Source organism: Monodelphis domestica, chromosome 1 (genome assembly GCF_027887165.1).
Source record: "Monodelphis domestica isolate mMonDom1 chromosome 1, mMonDom1.pri, whole genome shotgun sequence".
Taxonomy (NCBI): domain Eukaryota; kingdom Metazoa; phylum Chordata; class Mammalia; order Didelphimorphia; family Didelphidae; genus Monodelphis; species Monodelphis domestica.
The window spans coordinates 122,830,507-122,857,955 of NC_077227.1; the positions used below are offsets into that span (position 1 = coordinate 122,830,507).

At 35.4% G+C, this 27,449-nt stretch overlaps 1 protein-coding gene across 3 annotated transcripts in view; it reads right to left on the bottom strand.

The window, feature by feature from the left end:
- ARNT2 (aryl hydrocarbon receptor nuclear translocator 2) overlaps positions 1 to 27,449 on the bottom strand; it is a 268,147-nt gene that overhangs the window by 192,709 nt on the left and 47,989 nt on the right. For 2 of the 3 annotated variants that reach the window (XM_001367918.3, XM_056806028.1), the window contains 2 exons: positions 12,652 to 12,763; positions 4,891 to 4,938 (listed from right to left, as the gene is read on the bottom strand). In XM_001367918.3, coding sequence (XP_001367955.2) covers positions 4,891 to 4,938; positions 12,652 to 12,763 — 160 coding nt within the window. Of the gene's footprint in view, positions 1 to 4,890; positions 4,939 to 12,651; positions 12,764 to 24,788; positions 24,875 to 27,449 lie in introns of those variants that run through there. The other variant, XM_056806035.1, reaches the window with a different exon arrangement.

Sequence of the window (27,449 nt, forward strand, 5' to 3'; positions counted from 1 at the left end):
GGTGAATGATTAACTGTGATTAATTTTACAAGACAATATATAATAACCTTATTTTAGCCAAGAATCTTTCAATCTTGTGATACGCTTGTAATCTTCTTTAAAATACCATAATTAATAGGGTTAAAAGTCTTGCTTTTTTTGTTTTTAGTTTGTTTGCTAAAACCTTTAATTTCTGTTTTAGTATCTGTTCTTAGACAAAGGAGTGGCAATCAGGATTAAGTGACACCCAGGGTAACACAGCTAGGAAATTATCTGATGCCAAATTTGAACCCAGGACCTTCCAATTCCAAGCCTCTATCCACTGTCCTAACTAGCTGTACTTCTTGCTCTATTATTGTAGCAAATCATACTTTTAAAGAAAAATAATAAGTAGTTAAAATGTCACAGTTATGAACTAAATTGACTATACCTATGGACAACAGGATTTGATTAAATGGGCAAAGCTTAGATACTATCTTATCTGGTGGCAGGTTATCTAAATGACTTGGGGAAATATTTTAGTAATTACCATTAAATTTGTTTCTCTGAAGTTATTTCTTCCTTGATAGCTATTAGGATATGCATTCCTGTGTTCCTCAGCTTTTAAAAAAATAAATCCTTACCTTCTACCTTAAAATCAATAGTATATATTGATTCCAAGGCAGAAGAGTGGCAAGGGGCTAGGCAATTGGGGTTAAATGACTTGCCCAGCATCATACAGCCAGGAAGCGTCTGAATCCAGATTTGAATCTAGGACCTCCCATCTCTAGGCCTGGCTTTCAATCCACTGAGGCACCTAGTTGCTCCCCCTTGACTCAATACTAAGTGCTCAAGGGTTCCCAGAGGACGAGTAGGAGATACTCTGGAAGACTAAAATAGAGACAATTCAAGGAATAGTGTTGGATCTTCAACAAGTGAAGAATGCACCATTTGGCAGATCACCCAGTTTTAAAAAAAATCAAAGCTGGCTCCATTGGAGTTTAAAAATGGTTCCTCAAGAGTCAATATTGGCAGTCATCAAGGAATCTCCAAAGAAGTATCGCTCTTCTCTCAATGGCAGTTTGCTGTTTGGCCTTTTATGTCAATAAAATACAGATTTGTCTTTCTAAACTACTGCTACTGAGGGCCACACCAGAATTCCCTTGGTCAGCTTGAGCAAGTATATAATAGGTTGCTACTGGTTTCTTGGGCTCTAGAGACACAGATGTTTCCCAGTTTAGGAAACTTTCTCCTAGAAGCACCTCGTGTCATGGAAAGAGCAATATCCTGAAGTCAAAGGAACTGGGTTCAAGTCTTCTATTTGATTCTACTATTTAAAACCTGTATGACTTAGATAAGTCACTTAACTTCCTTGGGTATCAGTTTCTTCTTCTTTAAAAAGAAGAACTTGGATCTCTGGCATTTGTTCCAGTTTCAAATTCTGTGATTCTGCATAACACAGAAATGCCTAGTTTCTGACATTCATTTATTCCACAAACATTTACTGATTGCCTTGTGCAGGTGACTGTGCAAGGAAGGTTCTGGGTTGGAGTGGGGAAGGTGAAATGAGAAATAAGATATAGAAAAAATAAAAACTGCCTACTTTCCATAAATATTTTTCCATCTTTGAAAAAAAATCTTATACTTTCTAACCTTGCAAATTCAAACTTATAAAACAGAAAACCCTGCAAGCAATTTTTAATTAGATGTAATTCACAAATTCAACTTTAAATGTAGGACAAATATATTTAAAGACAGACTAACTTCATGAGCAGACTAAAGAAATTTATGAGATTTTTTACTTTCATTATTAAATTATTTTTATCAGCTTAAAGATATTACTACAGTGTCATTTTCCTGCTGACATTGGCCCTTATTGCTAAATGTCATTCTCCCTTTCTCTGATCCTCTCTCTTTGTAGGGGAAAAAGCATATATTCTTAGGCTTCAGCATCATGATCTCCTGGGATTAATGAGTTGGCATTATCTGAAGGGAAATCATGTCAAAAAGGAATTGGTACATAGTTACTTTAGGTAAGAATTTTCTCTCAAAAAAGATACAACAAAAAAACAAAACTAGGCATATATAAATGGACTCTCATTTTCAAGGTTAATTTGTATATAGTGATAAAAAAGATCCACCCCTAAAGTGAAGTTACATGTTATAAAAAATTAAACATGCATATACACAAATTTCATTGAAATTTTAAGAACCTTTTGTTGTTGAAAAATTATGCATTTCTTTTGACAGGCAACTACAAAATCTTTAGAGTAGATGTTCAAGGGTTTGGGTTTTTTTCATACCTATTATTTCACACAAATCTGAGATTGTACTCCAGTGACCTAAGAATGAGATCTCTCACTCAAACATAAATCTAAAGGTAAGACTAAAGAGACTTTACCAATCAAGGACACTATGTAAAGAAAGATAAATGCTCTAAAGGCATCCTTAGATGATCTGTTCTAAGAGGCATAACGGCATTTATTTCCGTAAGTCAAACATAAATAGCAGGCTCATTATTTTAGGCTCATTCTATTAGATTTGTCTTCCTATTCTATTTTAAACACCTGTGAAATGAAATCTGTGCCATTGGTAAAAGGGGATGAGGGGGAGCTTCAGTTCCTTCCAGGACAGTGGCCTGCTGCCTTGGGTAAAAATGAACAAATTGGGCTACGGATTAATATCCGGATATGAAGGCTGCCATAACAAAGCCCACTGAATGTTCATAATCTCAGTACTGAGATACTCCTAATTTCTTTATGGAACTAGAATGAGAATAATGCTCTTGAGATTACCACGAGCAAAACTCCCAATACTCAGGCAGGTCAACAAAACAACTGTGGCATAGAGGGATGGACACTGGATATGTAGTCAGAAGATAGACTGTTTGAGATCCTGCCAGGCATTCCCTAGCTATGTGCCCTCTGGCAAATCACTCACTCTCGGTAAATTGGAGGTAATAGCATTTAATTTTAATAAATTTGAGGTAATAGTATTTACTCTGCCTATCTCATAATATTTTTGTGGGAATGAAATGAAACAATGTGTATGATCACAAGCAACCTTGAAAGCACTCTATAAATGTTGGCTAGTAGTAGTAGTGGTGGTGGTGATAGTGGTAGTAGTTTAGCATTTGGAATAAAACATGCTTAGTACTCTAAATTACATTTCTAAAATTGATTTTTTAAATGAAGGAAGAAATTGTTCTAAATTAGGACACCTGAGTAGAGAAGAATACACAGAATACTTGTTTATGACGATGTTGGTTTTTTGTCACTGTTAATTGTTTTTTTCATTTAACTCATACATTTCTTGAGTCTGTAAATGGCTGACACTGTCTATCATTGAAATGGGGTGGAGAGGAAGAGAAGGTGGCAAAATATCTTACCACAGTCTTTCAGGGCCATATAAGTATAAAGTGAAAATTCTCAAACCTTAACAAAATTGTTTTTCAAAACTCCTAAATTTGCTACTAGAATTTAAATAGTAGTAGCAATAATAATAATAGCATTTATAGTGCTAATCAAAACTAAGTGGTTCAATGGGCAGCTAGGTAGTATAGTGAATAGTGAATTCTGGGTCTGGAATTCAAATTTTCCCAAGTTTGAATTTGGTCTCAGATACTTACTACTATGTGCCCTGGGGCAAGTCACTTAACCCTGTTTGCCTCAGTTTCCTCATCTTTAAAATGAGCTAGATAAGGAAATGGCAAACCACTTCAGTATCTCTGCCAAGAAAACCCTAAAGGGCCTCAGAGTTGGACTCTCTGGGCTTGACTGAAATGACTAAACAACAACAAAAAATACCATTTGCCGGGCATTTTGTTAAATACTTTACAAATGGTTATCTAAATATATCTTCACAACCTTGAAAAATAGGTACTTTTATATAACTCCATTTTACAGATGAGGAAATTGTGACAAACTCTTTTTAACCTGTACTTTCTCCATTGTACCACCTAGTTTCCATGAAAATACATGAACTAGCAAGTTAGTTTCCATCTTTTCCTTTTTTTCTATCTCTGCAGAAATGAGTATTTTTTTTTAAATCCTATTTGTGATTTAACTGAAATATGGACCTCTTGGTGAGAAACATCCTCTGCTTAGGTGGATTATCACCCTCTCCACAGCTTAAAGTCTTAAGAAAGCTGCCTGGGGCACTGACTTGTGTAGGACCACACAGGCAATAGGCATCAGAGCAGACTTGAACTCGAGGTCCAAAGCTGGTTCTCTGTCTGCTGCACCATGCTGTCCCTCCTAAATGAAATCATGTATTTCAAGGAATACATAGAATCCTACCAAAGCTGAACTAAAAATACCAAAACACAGTTTTGGTATACTAAAGCCTAGGCTAAAACAGGGCATAACATTCATTTAAAAAGCCCATTTTCAAGACAAACTGCTACTAATTTCAAAAAGAGTTCTGTTTAGAAAAGGCAATCCCCAAAACAGTCATGAGTAACTTGACAGCCTGATGTTTTATTTGTTGGAAGAAAGTTCTGTGTCTAACATTTTCCTCATTTTTAAGGGTAGAAAAACATACCTCCTCCTGAGATATTTTAACTATAATTCTTGACCTTTCTAAAATATAGAAAAAAATGAGTCTACTGAATGGAATTTTTCAATTAAAATGGAAAACAGCTAATTATTTATGTCACTTCATCTTTTAAAATAATATAGGTTGTAAGACATAAGAGATGTGTCAACCATTCATTTAGCAGCCACATGACTATGTATTGAGTTATGCAAATATTCCCATGGAAAGATAGACTGAAAGAAGAATTCAAAAAGAGTAATAGGTCCAAGATGTAGAAAATCGAATGCTATTATATAAGGTGGGCTTATATCTTCATATATTGCAGAACGGTGTGTCTGTCCTACCTTAGAAGAGAGGTTCATTTTAAGTATTAAAAAAGCAAACAAAACAACTCACCTTGAAAATTTGCTGGGGCCTTCACCATCTTCATCATCGAAGTCCATTCTGAAAAAGCAAGACCTCTGGTGAGCCTTTATCTAAGGGGGTATGTACTAACTGGGTAGGATTCTATTTTTGTACCAGAGCGAGTAATCCAAACTGAGTCCTTTTGATGTTGAAAATAGTCTCTGGGTCATCACTAAAGAGGCAAAGAAAATGAAGCTTTGCCACCTTGCCATGGTACTGGCCAGGGGCACTGCCTGCCAGGGAGGCTCACTCAGGTGAGAAGAGGTCATTTTCTGGCTCAAGTCACACTGGACTCACAAGCATGAGTTTTCAATGAAAAACTGAAGACTCTAAGCATCTCCTAAGGAGATCCCTGCAACCAGACCATTGATGGTTTTCAGTAGCATCCATGTAAGAGGTTTTGGAGACTTTGGAGTATTTTCTTCATCTCAACATATTTGGAAAATATGTGCTCTAGACCATTTGGACAATTGAATGTGCATATAATCTGGACACATTATACATATGCATATGTAATATTATTTGGGTACGATGTTTTATAATTTATAGAACTTCAATTTTTTTCTTAAAAAAGGGGAAAATTTGAAAATAATTGCTTAAAATAAATGTGCATCCATTGCATGAAAATCCTCAGGCAGTACCTAAAGTCAAAGTAAAAAAAAAAAGAGATTTAAAGCAACAATTAGATTAGGATGAGCCAAACTATTGAGAAAAAAGAATCATCTTTTTTTACTTGAGTAACCCAAACTGTCTGCTTACTAAATTTAATCAGTTACTAAGTTGATTTGCCTAGACTTTCACTTAATTCTTTAGGATAAAAAGGCACACTAAAATCTGTAGGTTTCTGATTTTTTTTTAGCTGCTAACAATACATAAATGTTTGGCTTAATTTGCATAATGCACACATCCAATGTCTTAAGAAAGTTAAATGAATTTTAATTCAAGGTGCCTCTGAACCTCACCTGGTTTGTTTCTTTCTCTCTGTCTCTCTGTCTCTCTCTCTTTCTACTTTCTTTCCTTATTTTCTGTCCGAGAATAGATATTAAGTGTTGGTTCAAAGGCAGAAGAGTGGTAAGTGCTAGACAATGGGGGTTAAGGGACCTGCCCAGGGTCACACAGCTAGGCAATATCCAAGGCCAGATTTGAAACTAGGACCTTCCTTCTCTAAGCCTGTCTCTCTATCCAGTGAAATACCTAGCTGCCCTCTCACCTGGTTTCTGATAGGGACTGGGTAGGGAGGGACATCACAGGTATCACTAAGAGTGAGGCACAAGTCACCCTGAGCACACAGTTATTAACATTGAGTTCTTTCTATTCTCATTCTCTTCCCTACTTCCCAGCTCAGCCTGCTCCAAACGAAAAGGAAGGGTCCTTTTATGGAACACTGAGAACCCATGTGAATGTAATCAATACCCCTCTCCTCCCCCATATACCACGTATCATTAGGGAAGAAGGACAAGATCAAGAGATACTCCCTCTTGGGGTAAAGCAGAGGCTTTATAAAAACAGCCATGCTGAAAATGTGACAATCTCCCGCTAAATCTGGAGGAGAACTTTCGGGCTCCGTCCTTTCTAAAATCCAGGGTGCCTGAAGAAAACAATGGAAATCTGAAGAAGATTTTCACTACAGAGGGATCACGTGAGAAGAGCCTTTCTAGCACAGGACAATGAAAAAGATGGGAGATAGGTGTAAGAAATTAACGTTCTCCTCTAAAGAACTAAAGAAATAAACTTGAAATCTTGGTGAAAGGGCAGTGCTGAATTATCATTAAATTTGCTGTCAAGCAGTTTCCAGCTGTTGTTCTTTTGAAGTTTGCCTTCTATATCATGGCCAACTTTGTTCAAATAAACTCTGGCTTTAGTTACTATGGGTAACTAACTGTGAAACAAGGATCACATTCGTATGAAGAGATAAGAACAAAAAGAGTTAGATAACTGGGTATAGACAATAGTAACAATACAAATAATATCTATGTATAGTGATAAAGGAGTAAGGGGAGGAAATGGGAAGAAAGAGAAGGAAATGAGAAGAAAGAAAATGTACTACAAACAGTTTGAAACAGAAATACCACATATTGTTACTTAGTGTCAGTGCTCTACAAAACATCAGAACAAGGACTTATGACAGAGTACGAGCTAACAAAGAAGAGCTAGAAGAGGCCCAAGTTAAAAAAAGAAAAAGAAAAAAGAAAAAGAACTGTGAAGTAGTTACTTGTTTTAAAATGTGGCCAGCCAGGATTTCTTTGAAAGTGAATCCATATTAAAAATAGTGTACACTACACATGATGATTTTTATCACTGTTATCTTCAGTGTGTTTCTGAAAATTATACTTCACTTAAATATATCAATAACAAAAAAATTACCTGCCTTTAAACAAAAATATGTAGAGTTAAACTGCCCTCCAGTGGCCATTATGGAAAACAGAGGCTTCAAGGATACCTAAATTTCTATAAGCTAGCAAAAATGTACCAAAATCAATATGGTATTATTAAACTCTAGGAACAGTTGTTTTTGAAAGTACTTACCTTTGGTATGGGGGTGAAAAGTAAATTAACTTTTAAAATTGTGTTTTATTATAAACTCAAATGTCTAAACATTTATAAATGTGAGATATAAAATTTTATAAGATATACCATGTTACAGTGGGAAAAATCTTTGGACTTGCAAATCAAGAGATCTGCATTTGAGTTTCAGGTTTAACATTTAATAGCTGAGTGACCCCTGGGCTTCCCTTGCCTTTTTCCTCATTTGTAAAAGGAAAATAACAATATTTGCATTAATTAGGTTGTGATGAAAATATTTTGTGAAGCTTAAAGTGCTGTATAATTGTGCTATTATCAAAATATCATATAATATCTGGAGAATACATATGCTGTTAAGGAATAATAATGTAAATTTTTAATGATTCCTGTTAGAATTGTTTTTAGAGCTTAGTCTGATTTATCCTCAATTGCATAACCACATAGGTTTTTTGAAATGCAAAGGCAACTCCATATCCTTCTAAATGAGAAAAATGGAGCTGTTTACATTGGCATTGGAAAGAAATGTTACAACTTGAGCCTTAGTCAGATTCAACTGTCAATGGGAAAAGAGAATGCAGTCCCTTTACCTTCCTAATGAGTTCAGGGTGGAGGCTGGATTCAAGAGATAATACAGAGTTATTAAATCCTCCAAATAACTCACCTATAACCAAAACACAAAATTGCCTATTCATTCAGGGCAGAATGCATGTCAGCAATACAGCAGAAGTAGCTCACACAATAGGACAAAGGATGTTTCAGAAATCTGTTGACTCAGATAATGTCTTCTGCCTCCACTTTAAATTCTTAATTAAAATACAGCAAAAATGAGTTTTGCTCATTTCCTTGGTGCTAAAAGATTCTGATAAACCATCCTTCTGTTTTTTCTATGGCTTTATAATTCAGACTGAACTTAGATAATAAAGGCAACAAATTAAAATGTGACTTTTAAGTTTTATTTTATTCACCTTAAAATTTTAATATAATTAATGGATGAAGTTGGCTGAAAATGTTTTCCCTCACTTCACTTTTAGTGATGATGAACTCTTCTCCCCTCTCCTCCCCACCCCAAAAGGCTGGGTAAGGCACTTCTGGATTGAAAATAGGTCTGGACTATTTACTGCCATTGTGGGGAAGGAAAGAAAGAATCTGAATCACAAAATGTCCAAAAAAAATGTCAAAAATTCTTTCTGCATGAAATTGGAAAAAATTAACAAAAAAAGAAAATGAGTCTGGAGAGATATGATGGATAAGAATATAACGACTGTGAAATAATGTCTCATCAATTATGTCCAGGGAAAAGAGTTTCTACTGATGTCCTAGACAAAAACAAACAAACAAACAAAGAACATGCAGTCAGAGATGTTTAATTTCAAGTAATATCAGCAACAACTGTAGTTCTCATTCTTAGGCAAAGGAAAAACCAAATATAAGATTGATGTTTCTTTAAAACAATGGCAAAATGCTTTAGCTATAGGATTTCAATGTTTGAATGAGTTCATTTGCAAACACAAATAAAATAAAATATTTGTTTCAGCAAATTAGTGCTTAAATTTAAGGACAAAAATCTTCAAGCCACCAAAAGGAAAGGGTCATAATCATAGACATAACTATAAGGAAATTAATAATTATTTGAAATGTCTAGCAATTCATTTGACACCAAATTGCATTAAAGCTATCTCCAACATTGGCATCATCCATTGACAGCAGAAAGATGATTTCATAAAGGGTATTTTAAGTGACTTGCAGCAATACCATTCTAATAAGTCTATGAGGAGTCTAAAATTTCTCTACCTTCACTATGTCTTCTAAATGGCAAATATGGGTATGACAATAGTTTACACAAGACTCTTATCATAGTCAAAGTTCTGTTGGAATCAGCCTTAAGTAGTAGCATGGGTAATCCCAAAGAGAATAAACATTTCTATTTGCCCCTGAAATCCATATATAAATAACTAAGCCATGCTATGATGAGTTGGCAGAAGAATAAGTAGAATTCTTTATACTGTCTGTAGCTCAGCTTTTTCTTATTCCTCCTTTTCAAGATGGAGGTATATACTATCTCTTCAGTCTAATGCAAAACATTAATTAAGCATACAAGACTTTTCTTTTCCCTCTCTTATGTTTCCCTGGAATGAAAATGGAAAAGCAGGTGACAGAGAATAAGGAATTTTGGATTCTAGTTGCAGAATTGCCAATTAACTATATCACTTGGAAAACTTCATGTTTCTGAGGCTCAGTTTCTTTATCTGTTAAACAAAAAGCTTTAATGTGTCTAAGACTCCTATCTCTGATATTTCATAATTTTAACTCATATATTAAGCACTATATATAAACACAAATACACTGAAGTATTCCCATAGAACTAGCCTGAGCTCAGTCATAGACTGTCTTTTACCTGAGACCATCTCATAACAAGATTTGTTAAGTATTCAAGAAAAGCAGTGAAGTGTAGTAGCTACAAAAGATTATAGCTAGAATGACTTGGGTACAAAAGCCCATCTTTGACACATATGGCTGTATGATCCTAAGCAAGGAGGCTAACCTCAGTGCCCCAAGCACAGTTGCAAATTGCACTAACAGAAGAAATTTCCTTAATGAAAGCTCCATATGTTGATGAAATAATAGGTCTGATTAAAAATAAAACAGCTAACATCATTAGATATTGACCAATATGCTTAAGCCACATTCCATTTCCTGGTGAGTAGTGTTAGGATAAGACTTTGTCAACATGTAATGATGTCAATAAAGGGTTTGAAAAATCAGAGTAAGTTAAAAAAAACAAGCAAACTCAACAGGGCAGCTAGGTGACTCAATAGAAGGAAAGCCAGACTTAGAAATAGGAAGTCCTGGGTTCAAATCTGACCTCAAACACTTCTTAACTGCATGATTTAAGGCAAGCCACTTAATTACAATTGCCATCACTCTTCTGCCTTGGAACCAATACTTAGCATCGATTCTAAGATGGAAAGTAAGGTTTTAAAAAAATTGCTAAAGATAAACTCATATAAGGGTGATAGTTTGGGGAAATTTCCCTATTAGATTTATGAGGCTATGGAAAATTAATTGAAACAGAAATTTTAAAAGCCTTTTCATCACAGAATTCTGGCCTGAGATGGAAAATAGGTGGGCAAATACAACAAGAGTCATAGGAAAATATTTATTCCTAGGGGAAAATTTATCATGTCACTTAAACTACAATGTGATAAAAATGAGGCAATCAGGATCTACCATTATCCTATAAGCTAGTTCCATCCTGGACTTTATCTTCATTATCTTGAACTGATCCTTCCCTTGTTTCCCTTTGTCTTTTCTCTCTGTTTTTCTCTTTATCTTTTAATTTTTGGTGGCTTTAAGGAAAAAAAAGACAGATGTTAGGTCTCTTGACCACTGTCCCCTTGAAAAGAATTTTATGTGACCCAATGAGGTAGAAGGGTTCAGGGTTTTATTTTTTTTAATCCCTTACCTTCCATCTTAGAATCAATACTATGTATTGGTTCCAAGGCAAAGGAGTGGTAAGGGCTAGGCAATGGGAGTTAAGTGACTTGCCCAAGGTCACACAGCTAGGAAGTGTCTAAGGCCAGATTTCAATCTACCATCTCTAAGTCTGTCTCTCAATCCACTGAGACACCTAGCTGCACCCTTCACTGACTCTTGTTTGCAGGTTAACTGAGCACAATCTTCCTACTTCTCTGATAGGAGATTCTTTGAAAGGATCTTCACTGAAAATGTCCCAGGTACAGCTAAGTGATGTAGGACATAGATTGAATGGCCAGTGATCAGGGAGACTCTCTTCCTGAGTTCAAATCTGGCCTCAGCCACTTAATTGTTGTATGACCTTCAGCAGGTCACTTAACCCAGTTTGATAAAAAAAAATGTTGTATATCCTCTGCCCCTCTGACTAGAGGGCAATGCAAAGAGCTCTTCCCCACCTCTAATTAGGGAGTATGCCCAGACTATCTCTCCATATCCCATTTGGCTAGATTTTGTTGGCTGTAGCCATCATGGGACCAGTACTGGGTACCTCCCCTCCTCACTCTTTTCAACATCTGTGTATTATTGTCCCTTATTAGACTGTACATCTTTATTTATTTATTTGTTTTTCTTTTAATTAAGCCCACTTGCCAGAGGGAATTGTCCCCCAACTGCTCAATCCTAAATTCCTTTTGGGCAAAGATGCTTTTTCTTTTTTTTTTGGTTTATATCCTCAGAGTAGGCACTTAATAAGTATTTATTAGTTATAATTATAATAACAACTATTAATAGTTAATAAATATAATAATTATTAGTTATGATTATTATAACTTAATAAGTCTGACTAGAGACTGAGCAAAAAAGAGAAAAACAACAATTCTTCTGCAGTAGCCACAAGTGAATTGTGAATAATGGAGAGTTGATCCTACTCATTATTCATCATCCAGCTCATCTGATTAATATAATAACTTTTCAACGGAACTAAGGTCCATGATGTGTTTGAAGCATCAAGCTTGATAATGCTTTAGTTGTTTAGCAAATGTCTTTTACATTCTTTTGACTGAGAACATGGAAACATAGATTCTGACCAGAAATAGGCCCAAGAAGTTATCTATTACAGCTCTCTCTTTTTACATACAAGGAAACTGATGCCAAGAGAAGAGAAGATATTTACTCAAGTAAAGAGAAGAGCTAGGAATTAAGCCTAGGGTCCTGGGAACCCAAAAGAATCTTTAAAACCAGCAAACCCTATAAAATAGAGGTGATCAGCTTTAACTTTCCCTTCCTGAAAGGAAATGCCAACAAAGCTTGTTTTCAAAAGGAAGGGCAGGTATTTGCATCAGAAGCTTTTTTCTTGTTCAACCCACCACAAACCATGGCTAAGAAATGTAAATTAGTCACTGCCTTCCCTTCTGGGTTTATGACCAAGACTGCTCATCCTTAGTGAGATCACCACAGATGAGTGAGTGCCTATTAAATGGCTTAATTATAGTCCAGCAGGAAACAGAAGCAGATTTTCCCAAGGACAGAGTTTTCATCTGTTTGGTATAGAATTCTCCGTCATTTACTGGCAAAGTCATGTGCATGTTGCTTTAACTTAGAAAAATCTCAGCATTCCCAAGACAAACTGCTGAGTTCCCATTCTAGAAGAAAAGAGTAGAAAATTGATGTCCTGGGCAGACCTTCAGCAAGAAGGCTATCATAGGTGAGTGACATTTGCCAGTTTGAATTCAACCATGAAATACTGAAATTACTTACCCTGAACGCCTCTTTCCTCCTCTAGCAGGCATGGCTCCTGCCATTCTCACCTGCCCTGTTGCCATGGGGGCAACTGGCAAAGACACCGATCCAGGGATGTCAGAAGCCATTTCTGTAAATTGAGACAAAATTCCATCGGTTACCTAGGCCAGCAAGACCCCAAAATAAGCATGCAGGTCTCTCTGGAAGGAGAATTAACTTTTTCAAGCGAAGAGACTAAGAATTTACTGAGAAAATGTTGGTTTTTTTCCCCCCCTTAAACTCTTACCTTCTATTTTAGAATAGAAAGGCAGAAGAAGGGTAGGCAATTAGGGTTAAGTGACTTGCCCAGAGTAACACAGCTAGGAAGAGACTGAGGCCAAATTTGAACCCAGGACTGAACCTAGCTGCCCCAAGAAAGTGGTTTTAAATAGGAAATGTCACTTCCAAAGGGACCTCATGTTCAACTCAGAGAGTAAATGGGAAAATCTGGCTTTCCTGAGCAGTATGGCTGTTGCCAAATGAAGAAGAATCATCTTTTGTTGTTTATAGCTGTACAAACATTGATCAGTGTGTTGTGACACCATAACATCATAATTCTTCAACACATCTGGCTCCTCTTTGAGGGGAGATTCATCTTCCTTTGAGGGGGGTTTTCCTATCAGTGATCAAAGACCTCAATAATCCCATGGAGTTCCCTGAAAATGGCAAGGTATATTTTCAACTATAGTTACCCCTTCCACATCATGACTTTCCCCATTGTGGTTTTGGTACATTGCACATTGGCATAAGAAATTAAATGAGAAATTTTGGGGAATTTTGCAGAAACCACAAATAACATGCAAACATCAGCATAATAACGAAGATAAAACTTAGAAACTCAGAAATGTGTACTTAACCCAAAATTTATAATAAGATTTTGTAAACATCAAATAAAATAAAAATAAAAAATTCATACTTTTCCTCTGGTATGAAGGGAAGACTAAAAAACTTTGTGTGGATTTTCTAGATTTCAGGGACACTGCCCTTCCTAACCACCATAAAGTGGAAGGGATAATTGTAAATTAATTAATCATGCAAATCTTTAATTTAGATCCGACAAATAAAGGAATCCCAAGGAGGACTTGGTTTACTACTTAGTGAATGCAAAGAATTGAAAAAAATTTTCAAAATAAATTCTAGTGGTGCTATGCAGTTCTGACTTACTTCACACATTTCCCCGTATGGGAACATGTATATTGTAAGCAGTACAATTGTTCTGCTCATTGTTCTTGAGAATGACTTCCAGAGAATCTACTTGTATTAGTTCGACTCTCACTCAGGGATATAACAGAAGTGATAGCTTAAAACAATCCACTTCAGAAAGGCATTCAAGTTTAAACAAAGGAATCAGTGCTCAAGGTAATAGAAGAATAATGCCATGGTATATTGACAGCACAATACAAGAAGTCCTGGAAAATGTGTACACTCATCATGTGTACGAGATCTGTTTCATTCTCACATGTCATGTTTCCTTCCCAAACAGCAAGCAATCTGAAAATGAGCCGTGCAACTGTCATCACTTAATCATGTCAAAATGCATAACATTTTGTAATTAATGTATGACGGAAGTTCAACTAGAACTGTTTTATTGGAGTTTGTTATAAAAGAATTTAAAACCTTAACAAGTGCATTCTTAATATAAATGTTCCCATAGGTTATAAGAAGTATGAAGATTCCTATTTTACCTTTTTTTTTTTTACTAAACCTACAAGTGCATTGATCCAAAGTGCCTCTAGTGAGGAACTTCCTCTACCCATACAGGTGAATGAATACCTGTTCGGAAACTTAATGAGTTTTAGAGAGTTGCCTAGAGCACTCAAAGGCTAATTTCAAGGTCATACAATCAGTATGCGCTAAAGTTTATATTTTCACTCAGCCCTCTCTGACTCAGACCAACTCTCTGTTCTATGCTATTCATTATTTGTAGTACTTTAATGCATTATAAATATACAACAAATTTTATGTTCAAATAATTTCTTCTTTAAAATAGCTTTCTTTATTTTCTCATAAATTTGCTTTATTTTGTCTATTACTAGCTCTAGAGAGCCAAGGTAAAACTAACAAATAATCTAACAGTTTTGTTACTTGAACATGCATCTGTTGAACATGTTTTATTTTCTAAAAGATAGAATGAAATCTATTGCTTGCAAACCCAAAGATGGTAATATTAAATCAAACTACTGGGTTGGATCTACCTATCTGGAGCAAATCTATTATTAACCCAAGTAGTCTGTAATCATATTCCCTCACCACCATCCCAAGATCATTCAAATGTTAAGCCAATCAAGAGGATTTTTGCGATTGATAAGTTTTTCATTTTAGTTGTAAGTGGCTTAACAAGTGAAATCAGCAAACCAGTGGTTCATCATTGCCATCAATAAGCACTTTTACAAATATATCCTTAACACTAACACTTAGTTTTTTAAATTTTATTATTTTTATTTTTTCCATGACTACATGATTCTTGTTATCTCCCACCCCTCTTCTCTTCCCCTCCCAGAGTTGACGAGCAATTTCACTGGGTCATACATATATTCACTTAGTTTTTGAATATGATATTAAAGAATGGTATTTGGATTTATGGACTATTGGTTATGCGATAGCAATAAAAAGCTCTTGATTGATATTATAGCATATTTGACAAATGAATGATGTATTTGCCCAAAGATATGTGGGCCTGATTATATACTAAGATAGCACAGCAAAGACAAAAAACCAGCAGATGTAACAAAGTTAAGAACTGCAGTAGAGAAGCCCAATGATTTACAGGAGGCAATATCTATGTAGGAAAAAGGAAAGTAAAAAAAGGACATGATCTCAGTAACCAGTATAGAATTGTTAGTGCAAAAAGATCAACCTGACAGCAAAGGTATCACTGAGAATTGGTAGGGTGTCTGATACCTGAAATATGGCAATAGAATGGTAGAATTTATAAAGAAGGAAGAGGTTAGATAAAAGGAGACCTGGAATATCATTAGAAGTAAAAATATATACTCCTGAGATGACATCAACAACTACAAATTAGAGGGAAAAGTATGATGGGAAATATTTGGGCAATGAACAGAAAAAGGTTCAGATATATGGGGGAGTAGGGAGAAAGAGAAACAAAAGAAAGGTTGTAGATAAGGTTTTAGCAGAAACCACACAACTATAAGTAGAAACTGAAGATGAGTTCCAGAAGTAAATCATGAAGTTGATAAAAAGATATGGCATAGATGCCATGAAAACCTTCATCTAACTAGGTATCTGATAAAACTAGGTATCTTTTTTGCTAAAAGCATAGAGATAAATTGCACAGTTAATAAATTTTAGACTTGTTTTTTGCTAACAATTTCATATTCCTAGTTTTTGCAAAGTGTTATTTCTTTGAGTTATAGCAATACCAAAAATAAAAATAATTCCCCACTACACCTCTGGGGAATACTCTCCACTATGCTATCTCAGATTCTGGAGAGAGTGGGTATATCTTTAATTCCATTCCTACATAGCATTTAATCCCACAAGATAATAGTCAAATTTGGCATCTTTCCTGAATGAATTCTTTTAGCTAGAGCAATGTTAAGTCTCAAAGGGGTATTAATGCAAGGCTGGCTGAAAACCTGTACAGATTCATCTCTCAGATAGGGAATGGGAAGGGATGAAGAATTTATAAGGTATCTACAATGTGCCAGGCACTATGTTAAACACTTTAAAATGTTACCTCATTTGATGCTCATAACAATTCTGTGAGGTAGGTGCTGGCATTAGCTCCGTTTTACAGTTAAGGAAACAGGCAAAAGGATTAAGTGACTTGTCCAGAGTAACACGGCTAGGAAATATCTGAGGTCAAATCTGAACTCAGATCTTCCTGATTCTAAGCCGAGTACTTTACCCATTGAGCCTCTAAATTGCTCTTGATGGCTTATTCTCATGATCTTTCAAAACTCACAAGGTTGTAGCCTACAGTTTCCTTCACCCAAAAATATCTGGCAGGAAAAAGTCAACTAGAGAAGATGTAAAAACTATAATTTCATTCTTCAAAGGGAACTTCATTCTAGAACTTTGAGTAGAGCTAGGACCTGGACTGTGACTTTTATTAGTGTAGGGAGCTCTGTGACCATGAAAATATGGGTTCAAGACTTTGAATTGCCAAAACTGTAAAGATAATTTTAGTGTCTTGATTTTATATCAAAAATAAGTGGTAAAATTCCCAAATATGAAATACCCAACTCAGCTGGGTTTTATGGAGATTTTAATTAGTACAAATGAAGGAATTAAGGGAAGGGAAAGAGACAGAGTAAGAGGAAATAATAGGAAGGCTAGGGCCTAGGCCAATGGCCTAGGCCTTTTCTCTTTAAGAGAGAAACTAAGTCAGTCTTTAATCACTCACCACAAGATCTTTCCAAGCAAAACTCTAGTGTTCAGAGACCCAGCAGCCTCCTCTGACTCCTGACCTCCAATTCAGCTTCCAAAGCTGAATTAAATACAACTTCCTTGAACTGGTTCAGACAGCTCCTTTTAAAGAGAAATTATTCTTGTGTCACCTCCCCTAAATTTTCACGTCTACCAATCACAGTAGACGATTTCCCTTGGACAGCCCATTCTTAGTTTTTAGTTCTCACCTTCTCTGGGTAGATTATATCTTCTGATTACTTCACACCTCTTTGTTAAGCTTGTCCCTTGCAAGTTGCCTGACCTTTTAGTGATTAATTTGACCTTCATAGGTACTTAGCACCCTTTTGTATTAGATCTAAAAATAGACCTAGCTTAAGGGCTTTGGTCTCACTATAAGTATGGGTTAAGTACTTTTTCATTGTTCAGTAAGGAGTTTACAACTTTATCTTCCCCTAAAGTATGCCTAAGTATGGGTGGAGTAATATTAGAGTTCCTAATACATTCCTGACCAAGTACCTCTTTGTTTAAATGGGAAATAACCTTAACCATAACCTTAAGATAATGTTCCAAGACAGAGTCTGAGAAAATTTAAGATTCATAGCTCTCAGGGGAGGAAATTCTCTCCACCAATGTAGGTCAGCACAGCCTGCGACTTATAGTCTTAAAAAGTTGCTTCATAGCTGTGTGACCCTGGGCAAGTCACTTAACCCCCAATGCCTAGCCCTTATTGCTCTTCTGTCATGGAAATCAATATAGTATTGATTCTAAGAGAGGAAGTAATGGTTTAAAAAAAGAAAAGAAAAGAAAGTTGCTTAAAGCAATGAAAGACGAAAAGTTTGTCCAGGGTCACACAGCCAGCACATATCAGAAGCAGTATTTGAATTCAGGCCATTGTGGATGTCAGGTCAGCTCTCTCTCTCCATTATAGCACACCCAGGTATAGGACAAAATGAATAATGAGTTTTAGAAGTAGATCATGATGATATTGTAGTCATAAAAAGATTTGTGGATATCTGCTTGAAAACTCTCAACTCAAATCAGTTAAAGTTCTGACAAATTAGAAGGAATAAGATGCTGAAGAAGAAATGCTGGGAACATGAATGGGAATTTGTAATGCCATTTTACAGTTCCTGGAGGATAAGAAGACATGGAGGTGGAGTCAAGGGTATAGTAAAGATAGTGGAATGAAATGCCACAACAGCCAAATGTCCCCTAAAATCTCCTACAAAATTACCACAGAAAACATCAGACAGAATTCTGAGCAGGGAAGCCAAGAAAATATCACATTCAAGGTTGCAATTTCAGGGAAGAAAAGAGCAGTCAGAATCATAGGGAACAGAGGTCTACCTGTAAGTGAAGACCATCAGAACAGTGACTATACTTTTATGCTGATCACACCACATTGGATATAGCAAAAACCTCTAGGTCCTAAGATTAAGCTATGCCACTCATCACCCTCAGAAGTGAGCAGAGCCCAACCCAACATAAAGTTCAAAGTCAAGAAATAGGCTGGGGGGAAAAAATCAGCAAACAAACAAAAAGAAACTGACCATAAAAATCTACAATGGTGACAGGGCAATTCAAGACACAGATTCAGAAGACAATGACTTGAAAATATCTACAAGCAAGGCCTCAAAGAAAAAATGTAGATTAGACACAAGCCCAGCAAGAATTCTTGGAAGAAATAAAGAAAGAGATTTCTAAAAAGAAGGAAAAATTTGAAAACCAAGTAAAATCAGTAGCAGGGTAATTGAGAAAATAAGTGAGTTACACAGGAAAAGTATGAAAAAAGATTTGACAATCTGACATGAGTCATAAAAAATATTAAAGATAACTACTTACAAATCAGAATTGACCAAATGGTAAAAGAGGTACAAAACCTCCTTAAAAATCAGAATCAGTCAAATGGAAGCTAATGACTCTGTGAGACATCAAGTATCAATAAAACAAAGTCAAAAGAATGAAAAAAAGAGAAAATATGAACTATCTATTGGGCTAAACAATTGGCCTAGAAAATAGATTGGTGAGAGAATATTAGAGACTATCAGACTACCTGAAAGCCATAATTTAAAAAATACCCTAGATGTCAAATTTTGAGAAATTAATAAGGAAAATTATCCAGATATCATAGAACCAGAGGCTGAAATAGAAATGGAAAGAATTAAAGTCACTTCCTGAAAGAAATCCCAAAAGGAAAAATTCCAGGAATATGATAGCCAAAATCCAGAGTTACCAGGTCAAAGAGAAAATATTGTAAACAGTCGGAAAGAAATAATTCAAATATCATGCATGGGGCTATAGTCAGGATCATACAAGATTTAGTAGCTACCACTGTAAAGGAGCATAAAGCTTGCAAAATGATTTTCCAACAAGGCAAAGGAGTTAGGACTACAATAAAAAATAACCTATCTGGCTGAGTATGTAATCCTGCAGGAAGAATAAAAAGTGGATATTTAATCAATAGAGGACTTCCAAGAATTCCTGACTAAGAGTTAAATAGAAAAAACCTGACATTCAAACATAAGACTTAAGAAATAAAAAGACCAACATGGAAGAGAAAATAATGAATTTATGCAAGAGAAATCAAGGAATTTATCAAAGTAAACTGTTTACATTACTCCCTCAGAGAATGATACATGTAACCTTTAAGGACTTTATTATTAGGGCATTTAGAAGGTGTATTCTTAGACAAAGGACAGGAGTATGAGTCTATTATGCTGGGATGATCTCAAAAGAAGAATGAAAAGGTAAGAGAGGGAGAAAGGAAAAGGGAGAGGAAATTAATTAATATAAAAGGGACACACACGGAAGAGTTTTAACAATGGAGAGGGGAAAGGTATAAAATAAGGAAGTAGGCAGTGCTTGAACCTCACTTTCATCTGAACTGGTTCAAGATATACATATACACATTTAGGTATAAAAACTCATTTTACCCAACAGGGAAACAGGAGGGGAAGGGATTAAGAAAAAAGGGGAGTAGTGATAAAAGAGAGGGTAGATTAAGGGGAGTCAAAGGCACACAAGCAGACATAGTATGATACTCACCCTAGATTTTCATAGGACCATAGACCAAATTATTTAATGATTTAGAATTCAAAGAGCTCTCAGAGGTCATCTGGTCCAGTGTTTTTATTTTATAGATGAGAAAATTGAGGCTTGGAAAATTTAAATTACTTCCCAAAGTTTAAAGATATTAGTAACAAAGACAGGCTTCATATATAGTCATTCTTTACTTTACATCTGGCCCTCTTTCCATTAGGCCATGCGTTAGATATTATTCATGCATTTCTAGAGCTTAAAAAAATCTACCTGGTGGCTAAACCTTTTGTGACAAATTTCTCTAAATTTAGCTGTCATGTCTGTGAGTATTCAAAGGGCTTTCATGTGGTAGAGAAATTAGGTTTGCTTTTCTTGGCTCCTGAGGGAATATGAGTGAAAATTGCCCAGATGCAGGTTTAGGCTAGACAAGAAATGATACCTGAGCAATTAAAGCTGTCCAAAAGTGGAATGGCTTCTCTTAACAGGTATAGAGTTCCTCATCAATGAAGGCCAGATGAATTCTTGTGAGGGATGCTATAGAGGACATGGATGCTCAAGTTTGAGATGAATATGATGCTTCCAAAATTTATTTCAACTCTGAAATTCTTTAGTTTTACCAGTGCAGGATTTTAAAATTTAAATATACAGAATCAAAGATTCTGTCCTTTGTGAGTTTACAAGCTCTAAGACACTTCCATGTCTTGGAGCTCAGGAACAAAGACAGATCTCAAAAATGACTAAAATTATATATTTTTAAATCCCCTCAAATAAAAAAAAGACCACTCCACTGGTGAAAAGTTAATTCACTTAAAAGGGAAAGATTATAGTTCTGGAGCAAAGCTGAAAGGGATGTTAGAGATCTTCTAATCCAAATATCTCATTTTACCCAATTACTTGCCCATTTAAAGTCATACAGGTATTAAGTATCATGGGCAGAAGTAAACACTTTTCTATATATTTTCTCTTTAATACCCTTTAAGGGTGAACCCACAAAAAACTGAAACAAAATCAAACTCAAAACAATTTTTTTTCTCTTTAATAACTCCTAACACAACCAACAAGAGCAATTGAAATTCATTTACAAGCTATATGACTTTGGATAATTCTCTAGACCTGAGTTTCCTCATTTGAAAAAATGAGTTGTAAATGAAATAAAATTTAAGGTCTCTTCCAACTCTACATCTGTGTTTCTATGATTCTTCTCCATAAAACAGCCAGTTCGGGGCTTGTTAGGCAAGCTAATTCTAGGCAGATAAAGTTATTGAGCCTTTGTATCAGAGATAAAGTGAAATAAAAGTAAAAGTAAAATGGCCTCCCAAAGAACTTTATTTTGAGTTGCCTATACCTGCACAGAAAATAAAATACAGATGGACAGATAAAAGGATAAGCCAGAGCACCAAATGTCACTCTTAAAACCATAGTTCAGTGATTTCTTTTGGAACTAGCATAGCCCCAGGCCATGACAACCTTCATGGATCTATTCCAGAGTTCAAGTGTTTCCCAATGAAACAAAGGAAGAGAAGATCAAGCAACATTTCACAAAGAAGAAGCATTCTTCAAACATTTGAAAGGTTATCTTGTGGAAGATACATTAGGTCTACATACCCTAAAACCAGCTATAGAGATGAAAACTTAGACAAAGAAGTAACAATCCCAGAGAGGTAGATCTCATTTCAACATAGCAAAGAACATGCTAGCAACCAAAGCTATCCAACAATAGAATGAATTTCAACATGGAACCCTGATCTCCCCATCACTGGAAGGGCAAGTGAATGATACAAAAGCCCTCATATTCTAAACTATAGAAAGGATTCTTGCACATTGCTTAAAAGGTTGGATTAAGGTCTGTTTCATTATGTAAGTGAAATTACTTACAAAGATAGTCTCTGTAAAAAAAATGAAAATCATTCAAAATAGTCATTTTTTTTGGCAGAACTGCCATTACAGAAACATTCCTATCACGATTCCTGCCTACTTCACTCCCCCTATCACTAGTCATTTACCTAATGTGAGTAATAAAATAACTTTTATAATTCTATTACTCATTCAGTGGAGGAGAGAGTGGAATCTGATAGAAGCTGGTAAAAAAATAATAAAAGTAGCTATATGCAGATATATATCTTGGTCATAAGCATTCTCCAGGACTTAATATATAGTGCTGAAATGGCCTAATATGAAAAAAAAAATACCCAGTCACTGCCACTCAACAGTAAGAACAAGCAAATCTGGGTTCTGCATCTATACGGACCCCTGATTCACTATCAAATCATATTGTCCCATTTTCTAGTCATTCTCTATATTTACCTATAATGTAAAGTGAGGTAGTGTTATTTACCTTTATAGAGAAAGAATTTTTAAATTATCTCAATAGCCAACTCCAAATTAGCTCAAGCTAATTATCTGAGGATATGCTTATTTAATTAAGAAAAATTAATTATTTATAAAATATATGTGAGAAGTTATTATTTTTATTGTCTGAAAGGGGCTCAGCATACTTCCAATATGTAGCTTACATCCTGAAAAAATCGAGTCTTAAATTCCATTTTACAAGTAGGTAACACAATCAGAAACGCAAATTGGATTTCCTAGCTTTTTATTTAAGGATCTATTCACTTGCTAAAAACCAAGACCTCCAAAATCTAAAGATTAGATTTTACTAGTAGATAGTTATGCTTTACATGGCAGATCTCCAAGTCAGCTGCTGTTGCCACGGCATCCTCTCCAAGGTTTGCTGTGATTCTCAGGAAGGAGAGGAATGTAATTGATAATGGTACGTTCAGGTCAGAAACAACACAGTTAGCATTCTATCTCCAAGCCTATCTCCAACCTACTCACCATTCTCAGTTCCTTCATCCCACTTCAGTGATCTTGAAGTAGGAGGAAGGAGCTAAGAATGGCAGGTGGGATGGGGTTGGTCAAAGGGATGGCAGTGAACATGATAACACTAGTGAAGTGAAAATTGCCTTCTCCTAATAAAAAGACTGTTAGATCATTCTGCTAGACTTGAAAAAATACTGTTCTTTAAAGACATGTTTCAGAAATACTCAGAATTCAACCTAATTAAATTCAAACAGCATCCACCATGTGCACAGACTGTTCTAGAAGCTAGGGATAGAAAGACAAATATTAAACTTAGAAAATCTCGAAAGGACAGAGCTGGGATGGTGAGATGATAAACAATTTACCCAGGTCTCACAGTCTACTAGTAACAAAAGACAGAAAGGGAATCTAAATCTCTTAATGAGGAGAGTCAGAATCCTAACATTTCTATTAACAAAAAAATGTGAAATAGGAAACTATAAGCATTAGCTATTTCCTAACATATTAGAACTTTAATTTTTCTATATTGCATAAACTCTATAGAGTGAAGGTATTCAACAAGAACACACAATTATTAATAAAAAAGACTTGGACTCTAGTAGTGGTTTTGTCATGTCATATAGCTAGATAATGCAGTGGATAAAGCACCAGGATTAGTTGGAAAGAACTCAGTTCAAAACCAGCCTCAGACATTTCTTATCTATGTGATCCTGAGCAAGTTACTTAACCATGTCTGCCTTAGTTTCCTCATTTGTAAAATGAGCTGGGGAAGAAAGTAGCAAACAATATCTTTGCCAAGAAAACCCCAAATTGTGACACAAAAAGACATACAACAGAAATGATTGAATAACAACAAAATTACTTAATCATCTTGGTGAAGTCACTTATCTTCCTCTGGAAAATGGGAATAATACCTAACAACTTCACAGAACTGCCATGAGGATGAATGAGATCACATATTATGAAAATGATTTGAAAAACATAACACACCTGACAATGTTAAGGTAAAGCGATCTTTCCTAAATTGCTTTTGAAGGGGCTAAGGAGCTTCTGGGAGTAACTGGTCACAAGAAAGTTCATTCTCCCTATTTTCAGAGAGATTTAAGTCACCAGAGTGACTTAAATATGGTTCCATTTGCACAAGCCTTAAGGAAGTGTCAAGGTCACAGCTTCCCTTCACACTGCATCTATTACTTCTTTTTGGATTTGCTCTCTGTTCTAACATAAGCTACCTGGTTACTATATGTCTTTTATCATATGCCAAGTGTACAAACCAAGGCAGAAAAGATCTATCTGACCATCAACAGCAGAATGGCTGAGATGCCTATGATCCCTATGAGAGATTTCATGTTTTATTTTAGAACTAACAAAAACAAAACCAACATCTTAAAGACTCCTTTGTTCTTGAACAGAAAGTTGGATTTTGTGCTCATATTTTTTAAACAGAATAAGCCAAGGACTTTGAAAGCTTCTTTATTTCATGAAAAAATCTTTGTCAAAAGTGCCACATTTAGCAACAGATCCATTCCTATTCTAAACACTGACATACTGAGATAGTCCACTTGGGAAAAAAATGAAAGTTGAATGCTTTGCAGATGAAACAAATGTGAAAATTGGAATAAGATGTCTATTCAATTACTCCTTTGTGTTAATAAGAAGAAAAATGCTAACTCCCTATATTAGCAGTTCAAATTATTTTTAAATTATATGACAACTTGAACAGCAGAACTAGACAGGTTATTTTGACAACAGCAAAAGCCAGCTACAACCCAAAAGCTCCCCAGGAAATAGTGCTTTTTACCAAAGCACATCATTTTCCTGTCTCTCTCTAAGTCTTAGGACAATTATTCTCACAGAAAGATAATCAAATATTATAGCCCTACCTTTTTCAGAGGAATTAAACCAAGGTAATAATTCTTCCTTCTGACCAATACCTTCTTGTGAGACTATGTTATCCGTGTAGTGGAAATGTCAGAAACCTCTGGGAGGAAACGTAGCCCCATTTGTATTCTGCTCAGAAAATGTCATCACAGATCTGTTTACCTTAACTGTGGACCATGATTCAGCCAGTGACAACCGTCTTGCATACTGATCAATTTATTTGCAGCAAATTTTTCTAACATTAACCGTTTAGGTTCTGAAAAGTAGCTGCTTGGAATTTTTTTTTTGGCAACATGAATTCATTTCAGAAAATCAAAATTATTAAAGAATAGTCTTCTCAAGAGAATATTTCAACAGAGCATATAAACAATTCTCTCCCTCCCACTCACCCCAACTCCATGTATAGATTTTCCTTCAGAATATGGATGGGAAACATGGCATGGTTTTTGGTTTTTTTTGTTTGTTTGTTTTGCTGTCTTTTTTTCCCATCAGGCCATAGGGGCCAACTTGTCAAATGCCCAGGGCCAAACTGCCAACTCTGTATCTTTGGGCAATGCATTTAAGGCAGTTAAAGACATTTGGGCAAAATTATGACACTTGGGATGAGGACCAGTTGTCTTTTAAGAGGGGAGTATCCATCATGCAAATACCTGCTCAGGTGCTAATGGAATATAAGAACTACTGAACATTCCAATGAGTGAAATATTTGAAACGCTCTTAAGCCAGTGGTTATATTCCTTACTCTTTTCCAATTGACAGTGTATAATTCTTAAACTTTAACTGCTACAGATATCTAAAAAGTGCCCAATGTTGCCATCATGAAATCTATTACATTAACAAGGAAAAAAGAGTGAGAGGAAAGAAAGTGGAAAAGTAGAGAAGGAAAGGACAGCAAAGGGAAAAAAGTAAAGCACCATTCATTGGCACCAATACCTTAGACTGCCTACTGAAATGACAATCTACCTTGAAAAAGTCTGAATTTTTTAAAGCGGCATGACACAAATGCTCCATAGCCCCTGTATTTGTAAATTAATCTTATCAGGGAGATAAAATTTAACTAATTTGATAATGATTCATTTAAATTGATTGAATAATAATTATTTAAATTAATTTGATTAAATTAAATTATAAATACAATTTAGTATATGATTGTCAAACCATTGGTATAGACAATAAATACTCCAAGACAAACTGGACTATTTACTTTTTTTTTTTTGCCAATTTAATCCTACCTTCTCTAAGAGCCTTCATGTCTTTGAGCAAGTCATCCATGATAGCTGGAACAATCACTGTCTCTGAACATTCTTCAAGGAGGATGTTGTTGACTTTCCCGAGATAGCCTCCAACTAGAAATTATCCCTTACTTTCTTGAATCTCGCAGGCCATATATTTTGAATTCATGAATGCAAATAATTATGCTTTTTAAAAACATATTGTAGTTGTTAGCATAGTGTTATTGCACCCCACAAATTTTCTAGAGGGAAAGGATTGACATTTCCAACATTTTCCTTGCCAGCTCCTAGCAGAATATTTAACACATAGCTTTGATAGCAATTAATAAATGTTTATTGAATTGACTTCAGTTCAGAGGAGGGTCTGATCACTTCTAACTGGGTATTATCAGGAAATGTTTCAAGGAGGAAATGAGACTTGGGCTGAGTCTAGCCTTGCAGGATGAGAACGCATAAAGAACATTCATGATATAGGAAAGGCATGGACAGAGTTGAGGCAAGAAAAAATTTCCAATAAGCTCAGGGGTGAAGCAGGGGTGTCTATTATCACAGCTATTTTTAGGTATGGTTTTGCATGTCGCTAATCCCTGTTGAAATTAGAAGAAGCTGAAGTTGGTGGATTGTTTGAATTCTAAACTGAAGTAAGTTAGAGCTAATTGGGTGGCCACACTAACTAAAATTGACACCAATATGGTAAGCCACAAGAAGGGGGAGCAAGGATATCAGGCTCCCTCAGGCAGAGCAAAGCAGTCCAAGTTAGAAAGAGAGTAGGTCAAAGCTTCCATTTCTAATCAGCTGTGTGGATAGATCTGGGAGTGGTTGCTTCACTCCTAACCTGGGCAAGGTACAGAGACCTAGTCTCTACCTCAACTCCTCCAAAAATCATCACTATTATTTGATATAATGCTCAAAATGCTAGTCATAGCACTATGACAAGAAAAATAAATTAAGGGAATAAATATAAGCAAAAAGAGAAAAATGTAACTTTTTGCAGACGTTATGAAGATTCACTTAGAGACCTCTAGGGAGTCAACTTAGAAAGGAAATGAAATAACCAGCAAAGTAACAGAATATAAAATAAATCTACATAAATCACTACTATTTGTGTATACTAACAAAACTTAATAGGAAGAGAAAAATAGAAATTCACTTAAAAAAAACTACAGAATGTGTAAAATACTTGAGTTTACTTTTTAAAATACAAATACAAACCATATAAATGTAACTACAAACCATTCTTTACATAAGCAAAAATAGATATAAATAAATGGAGAAATATTAATTATCCAGTCATAGGACAAGCCAGTATTTTTTTAAAAGACCAGGCCTCTAAGTTAATTTACTTATTCAGTGTCATATCAAACCACCAAAGGATTTCTTTACAAAACTAGGGGAAAAAATAATGAAATTCATCTAGAGGAAGAAAAAGAA